At 44.7% G+C, this 7,093-nt stretch overlaps 1 protein-coding gene across 1 annotated transcript; it reads right to left on the reverse strand.

Moving 5' to 3' along the window:
• Nucleotides 1–86: 86 nt before the first annotated feature.
• LOC119133824 (protocadherin-10-like) lies at nucleotides 87–4,642 on the reverse strand. Its single transcript, XM_037269992.1, has 4 exons — nucleotides 1,945–4,642; nucleotides 1,220–1,281; nucleotides 1,030–1,142; nucleotides 87–961 (listed from the first exon to the last, which is right to left on the reverse strand). The coding sequence occupies exons 1-4, from the start codon at nucleotides 4,474–4,476 to the stop codon at nucleotides 651–653; spliced, it is 3,018 nt and encodes a 1,005-aa protein (XP_037125887.1). The 5' UTR covers nucleotides 4,477–4,642; the 3' UTR covers nucleotides 87–650.
• Nucleotides 4,643–7,093: the final 2,451 nt, after the last annotated feature.

Here is a 7,093-nt window from a genome sequence, read left to right on the forward strand (position 1 = left end):
GTTATTGGCAGTGGCAAAATGATCGATCACACTACTTACAGTGTCAGGCTTAGCTGTAAAAGTATTGCACGTAAAAACATCACACGCAAGGTTGAATGTGAATTTTATTAATAGAATATATATGCTATACAACACACTTTGTACAAAGTGAACATTTTTACTGTATATGAACATGTATGACGAGAATGATGAATCATGGAGACTAAATACAGACGATATGACAATCTGGATTTTAGAACACATTTAAGTCATTTTGTATTGTATTTTTTTAACCAACAATTTTAATCTAGCAAGCCTAAAAGCCACAGGAGGATCATCACCATTTGAATTGTATAATTATTTGTGTGTGATGTGAAAAATAACAGTCAAAACTACTCAGAGAAATTAAGACACCACTCTTCCACCATAAACAACACTTCTTGAGGAGGAGTTAGCAGTTACTGTTGATATTAGTATCAATCAATTTGGGGCTGTAGGTTTTGGACACTAACTGGGAAAACAACATTTTGTTCAAGTAAGCCCTAATATAAGCCTCTTTTATTGTAACTACAGCAAATTCCTTTTTAAAATCCTGTACAATTTTTTTTTAAGAGAAGAGACTCATTAGGTACAAATATATCATACACAGCGTGACCAGAAAGGTCGGTGTCTTATTCAAAACCACTACTGCTTATGAGGCCACCATCTTTTCCATACGTCTGTTCATATTTAGAGATTAATTTCTTTTTCTTCCCAAAAGTAGAAAATGTGTTGTAGACATCTAGGTCACCTCGAGGTGCAAGCTTGAGTGTGCTGTAGCCAGATGTGGTGCCGGGAATGTACACATTGTGCTGGTAGTCTGACGCCTCTGAGGGAACGTACACGTTGTGCTGGTAGTCCAGTGCCTCGGACTGAGGCTGTGTGTACTTTGAAGTCCAGTTGAAGTTAGGATCGGTTTCATCTTGAAGAGACATCTTGCAGTCTGTGAAAATGAGCATTGAGGATGACAATTGTATGACTGCACTTACATGACTAAGAAGGGACACTCACCACTTATACGGTTTCCCCAAGTCCAGTACTGTGGTGCCACAGAGCAGAAATACTCATCAGCACTGTACTGCTGTGGACGAGCTAGTGTGCCTTCCATATTTCCAGAACTATACCTGTAGAAATAAAAATACAACTTTGGTATCGTCTGCATGCAGTGCACATTGGCACTGTCGTCTTTTGACCTATTCACCTCTTGTATGCTGAATTGCGTTGATTCTTGGTCCAGGTCCAGTCCTTGCTGGAATACTTTAGCTGCATGGATGAAACACAGCAAATGCAAATCAATAAGTCGCTCAAGTAGAGCAAACGTGTTTTCTGCTTGACTGGTGTGCCCTTTTCTTCTTTGTTTATCTTGACATTCAATGGCTCTGTAGCTTGCTGGAAAAAAAAAACAATCTTCTTCGACATGCAATTATCATGCAGCTAATTGACGTAGCCGTCATACCGTTGACTAAGAATAAAACAAAGATGTTCAAATGATGCTAATTTTGTGGCTGCACCCCCTACTACAAATATGTAAATAAGGATTTGGTAGTAATCGGCTCCGGAACAGAGTTGGAAAAAAAAACCAATTTTCACAGGTTTGTAATTTGCCGTATACGCCTGAGGAGTCAGAGAAAGCAAACCCTAATGAGATCATTATGAAGTAATGAGAGACAAATTGATTTGGTGTGAACTATCACACCACTTGGGGTGCATGAAATGACTCATGGAATAAATCATGAATGTGATTGCAAACTTAGCGGCTCATCAGGGGCACCTCCACATTGTGATGCATCCTACCCATGATTTACGCAAATCAAAGTTCAACATCTACTGTGCACTGTATATAATGTGTGAATTAGAAGCTACGTATTTTTTCCATGCCCCACTTTGTTTAATCACATCATTATAAATGTATTTTGTGTGCTTTACCTCTTTCTGAGTTGAAGTTCTGTTGTTGGCCAGATCGTTACGGTCCAGTCCGCTCCAACCAGATGTCAGGTAGGCAGTGCTCTTGGCATTGTTCTGTCGAATAGACAACACCGGACTGCATGGTTTAAGGAACATGAAGTCGCTTTTGGAGGATTCTGGCGTCAGACACATCTTGTAGCAGTAGGATTGCGGGAGCCCGCCGTTGCTGTTCGCCTCTGTGCACCCGAATGAGTCCGTTGGCATTCTGATGTTCAAATTGGACTTTTTGAAGGTGTCGGCGGTGTTGCCGGGTGACACCGAGCGACAGCAGCAGCAGCAGATGTTGGTGGGGGGAAAGTTGGACTCTTTGTCAGACACGCTGTCCTTCAGCTTCCTCACTGTAACAATGACGATGATAGCCACTAGAAATGTGAAGGAGATGGCGCCGAGAGCCACGATTAAGTAGAGGCTAAAGTTGGAGCTGTGACGGGGCCTCGGTGACAGGTCACCCGAATCGGGCTGAGATCCTGGCAGGCTGTCAACCACTGACAGAATGATGGAAACCGTGGCCGAGAGGGGGACTTGGCCATTGTCCTTCACCAGAATGACCAATCTGTGCCTTGTGGGGTCTTTCTCTACTAACTGTCGTATTGTCCTAATTTCTCCTGTGTATAAAGCCACGCTGAACAAACTCGGATCAGTCGCTTGAAGCATTTGGTAAAAAAGGCGTGAGTTCTGACCCGCGTCGGCGTCCACCGCCCGTATTTTGGTGATCAGGAAGCCAGCATCCACAGATCTTGGCACCGCTTCAACCGGGGGTGTCCCATTTTGAGGAAGAGGTGACACAATGACAGGTGCGTTGTCATTTTGATCCAAAATAAATATCGTCACTGACACGTTGCTGATTAAAGGTGGGAACCCAGCATCTTGAGCTCGCACTGTGATTTGAAAGTTTTTTAACTGCTCGTGGTCAAACGACCGGAGGGCGTAAATATTGCCATTATCTGAATTGATAGAGACGTATGTGGAGGCGGGCATCCCTTGAACGTCAACTTCTATTATCGAATAGGACAGGTATGCATTCTGGCCATAGTCTGGGTCCTGTGCCGTCACAGAGCAGATGGAGGCCCCCGGTGCATTATTCTCCGTCAAGTAGACAGTATAAGCGGGTTGTTTGAATAGAGGCACATTATCATTCACATCAGACACTTGGACCACAATGGTTTTCCTTGTAAATAGAGGCGGAGAGCCCATATCTCTTGCAGTCAGAGTAATGTTATATTCTGCCACTGTTTCCCTGTCTAGAAAATCACTTGTCACCAACGTGTAGTAGTTTTTAAAAGAAGAGTGCAGCTGGAAGGGGATCAGATTTGGGATCTCACAGTCCACGTTGCCGTTTTCCCCTGAGTCCTTGTCCGTGACGCTGATGACAGCAATAACAGTGCCAGGGGGCGCGTCCTCGTGAACAGGCGTGGACACGGACGTAAGGATGACCTCTGGGAGGTTGTCGTTCCGATCCAAGACGTTCACCAGCACCTTGCAGTGGACTGCGACAGCGGAAGGACCTTTGTCCTTTGCCTGGATGTAAATTTCATGCATCCTTGCTTTTTCATAATCGATCAACCCTTTGACTTTGATTTCCCCCGTGCGCGCGTCTACTACGAAAAGCTGGCGCACTTTGATGGGTGCGTGCCCGCTGAAAGAATAGGTGATGTCTGCGTTGGTTCCTTCATCCAAGTCGGAGGCGTTGAGTTTGATGACAACTGCACCCTTTGCTGCGTTTTCCGCCAGCCTTACTCGATAGAAAGATTGATCGAACACTGGCGCGTTATCATTGGCGTCTAAAACTGTGATGTCAATTTGCGCAGTTCCGGACTTCTCTGGAGAACCTCCGTCCACCGCTGTCAGAACCATCTGGTGCGCGCTCTGATGCTCCCGGTCCAACGGGTTTTGGAGAACGAGTTCGGCGAATTTACTGCCGTCACTTCTTGTCTGGATGTCCAAAGTGAAATGCTCATTGACGCTCAGCAAATAAGTGCGCAACGAATTGGAACCCACGTCCAAATCTTGCGCGCTCTCGAGTGGGAAGCGGGATCCCGGTATTGCAGATTCCGAAATGTCTAGATTAAATTCGGTCCACGGAAAGCTCGGGGAGTTGTCATTCACGTCCAGAATTTCTACCTCAACTCTGTACAGCTCCAGAGGGTTTTCGATGACCACTTGCAAATGAAAAGAGCACGCCAAACTCTGCTCGCACAGTTCTTCGCGATCTAGTCTCTCGTTTACAAATAAAACTCCGTTTTCCAAATTTACCTCCACGTACTGCCTCCTGGTACCGGACACGATGCGAAATCTTCGCGCAGAGAGTTTATCCAAATCCAAACCCAAGTCCTCGGCTATGTTTCCCACAAAGGCGCCATGTTCCAGCTCCTCTGGGATGGAGTAGCGGATCTGTCCACTTGCCGAGTCCAACAAACAGACAATCAAGGCAAAACCACAAAGTATGGACCATTTGACGCACACCTTTCTCCTATTCACCTCTTGTGTGTCCATTTGGAGGCTGGCTCTCAACTCCCATCAAAACTTGACGCTGAGGCCAAATTGCGCACAATGCAGTTTGGAGGGCAAACAATGAAAAACTTGACATTGGTGGGACTGATGCGGCTCCTGTCTGCCTGAGAGCAAGGAGAAAAGAGAAAAGAAAGGGGGGCGGACTCACAGGAGGGTTTGCACAGATTAGTCTGTGCGTGCGTGTGTGCGCGCGCCCTCGTATCATTGGCCCTCACTGTTTCTTTTGGGGGCAAAATGACATCTGCTTGGATCTCTACTGCCTATTATAGCCCGGTCCAACTCATGTCACAGTCCCAAGGTTTGAAAATTCCACCATTCAAGTTATCAAAGCAATTACATTGTAACTATATGTATAATTATAATTCTGATTCTGAGAAGTCTGAATACAATGTAAAAAAAAACTGCTGAGAAGGCTTCAAGTGAAAACAATGTGAGGGCATTCATCAAACCTACTGCACCATCCGGATCTTTTCGACTATTATGCCTTCAAAAAGATAATAATGCTCAAAGAGGAATTAATGGAACAATGTGGTAATCATTTGTAGAGGTTATAAATAGTATAGCGTTTGAGGATTTCGTATATGCAGTGTTGCTATATAAATCACAATTAAAATAATCATTTGCAATACAGCATCCATTGGAATTCATTAGATTGTGCAGGTATGTTGTGGACTGTGAGTATTTAGAACATTCCAACACATAGGAGACTACTATCCCTTCAACAGAGCAGTTTTATCTGCTTATCGTATACCCAACACACGCTCGACCCATTTGCTCCCCCCCCCCCCCCCCAAACAAAAACAGTTACCCTGGCTGAACGCTGAAAACACAATCTGTCGGCAGCAGTGAAACGGCAGCAGATGGCGAGGTTTTCCACGGGCTCATGCTCTTTTTAATTAATGGAATGGAGATTAGAGGGCATTTTCCCTGGATCATTAGTGAACAGAGGAATTAAGACATTTTGTGAGAAATAATCCCAAGGCTATCCATGTAATGCACATGTGGTTTCCTCTCAGTGGTCATATTGACCTGCTTTTCACGGCCTAAGTGCATGGCATCACTTACCCACTGCACAACTAAGTAGCTCAGATAAGGGGACACAACCACCACATTTAGGGATCAAAAATACAAAAGAGATGATCTCCCTGTCAGTCACTCCTTCTCGCTCTCCAACACACACACGCGGACAATGTCCCTCTTTCGCTCACTCAAGGGCAAAAGTAGAAACGCAATCCTTTTGTCTTGAACTGATTTTCAGTTTTAAAATGTTGGGATTTAAAAAGGTTGGGCTCCATGCTGCTGCAGGTTCTTACTCTTAATCGGTTTTAGCATAAAATAAAATTTGATGCGCGTACTGCTAAAATGGTCTTAAAAGCATGCCGTGTGTTTTGAGGCCAACTAATTATTCTGAATTGATGGTTTAACATCACACTCCAGATTTTCTGCACTACCTTCTCTGAACATGCCATAAGCAAAACGGTACTTCTCAAATGATTGACTGCTCTGGTTATGGTCTTAATAACAATTGCCATCGCCGAGCACTCCCTCTTGTGTATTTGTTGCAATGCTATGATTTTAGTGCTGACACAATATAAAGAAAATCTAATTTCAGTTTTAAAACACAGATTAGGCGTTCTGCATATCTGTGTCATGTCTCGTCCCCAGTTTTGTTAGATGTCTAGGTTGCCATGGTTTCTGTTCGGGTTCTGTCATGTCTCGTCCCCCCTTTTGCTATGTGTCCCTGATCATGTCCATAGTTTGTCAGTGTGTCCGTGTGCTCGCCCCTCCCTTCCTGTGTACCCATGATCAGTGTAATCACACTCACCTGCCTCTCGTTACCTGTGTTGTATTTAAGTTCTGTTTTTTTTAAAAGTCCCAATGATCGTCACACACACACCTGGGTGTGGTGAAATTTGTCCTCTGCATTTAACCCATCCCCGTGTGATTTTAATCCATCCCCTGGGGGAGAGGGGAGCAGTGAGCAGCAGCGGTGCCGCGCTCGGGAATCAGTTGGTGATCTAACCCCCCAATTCCAACCCTTAATGCTGAGTGCCAAGCAGGGAGGCAATGGGTCCCATTTTTATAGTCTTTGGTATGACCCGGCCGGGGTTTGAACCCACAACCTTCCAGTCTCAGGGCGGACACTCTACCACTAGGCCACTGAGCTGGTTTTGCCATTTGTTGTGTGTCACTTGCCGTCGGAGCATTGCATGAGATGTGGACAATGCATGTCTCACTGTCACGCGGTTTGTTTGATTCCTGTCTTTTGTTTCACGTTTTGGTCGGTCAGTCCTGTTAGTTTGTTGTTTAGTCACGTCAGTTTGCCGAGCCTTTTGAGTTTGCTTCAATAAACCCTGGTCCAAGCTGCACTTGGTCGCCCTGCTCCATTCCTCCACCCCGAAGCCTGACAATCTGCCTACATATTGGCTACTGCATACATGGATGAGTTACAAAATATCAGGTTTGTGTTCAGTTTACCTTACATCTTCATTTCCTTTTCATTTCCTGGTCAAGAACGAGAAGTATTTATTTATTTATTTTTTAAACTTTTTTGTCAAATCCACGCACACCTAAGGCAATGTCAGTGAAACATGACATT

Source organism: Syngnathus acus, chromosome 14 (assembly GCF_901709675.1).
Source record: "Syngnathus acus chromosome 14, fSynAcu1.2, whole genome shotgun sequence".
Taxonomy (NCBI): domain Eukaryota; kingdom Metazoa; phylum Chordata; class Actinopteri; order Syngnathiformes; family Syngnathidae; genus Syngnathus; species Syngnathus acus.

Coding starts and splice junctions, on each gene's coding strand:
- LOC119133824 (XM_037269992.1), bottom strand. CDS start 4,476: ATGGACACACAAGAGGTGAATAGGAGAAAGGTGTGCGTCAAATGGTCC. Junction 1,143..1,219: donor CGCAATTCAGCATACAAGAG/GTGAATAGGTCA, acceptor TTATTTCTACAG/GTATAGTTCTGGAAATATGG. Junction 962..1,029: donor TTGGGGAAACCGTATAAGTG/GTGAGTGTCCCT, acceptor TCATTTTCACAG/ACTGCAAGATGTCTCTTCAA.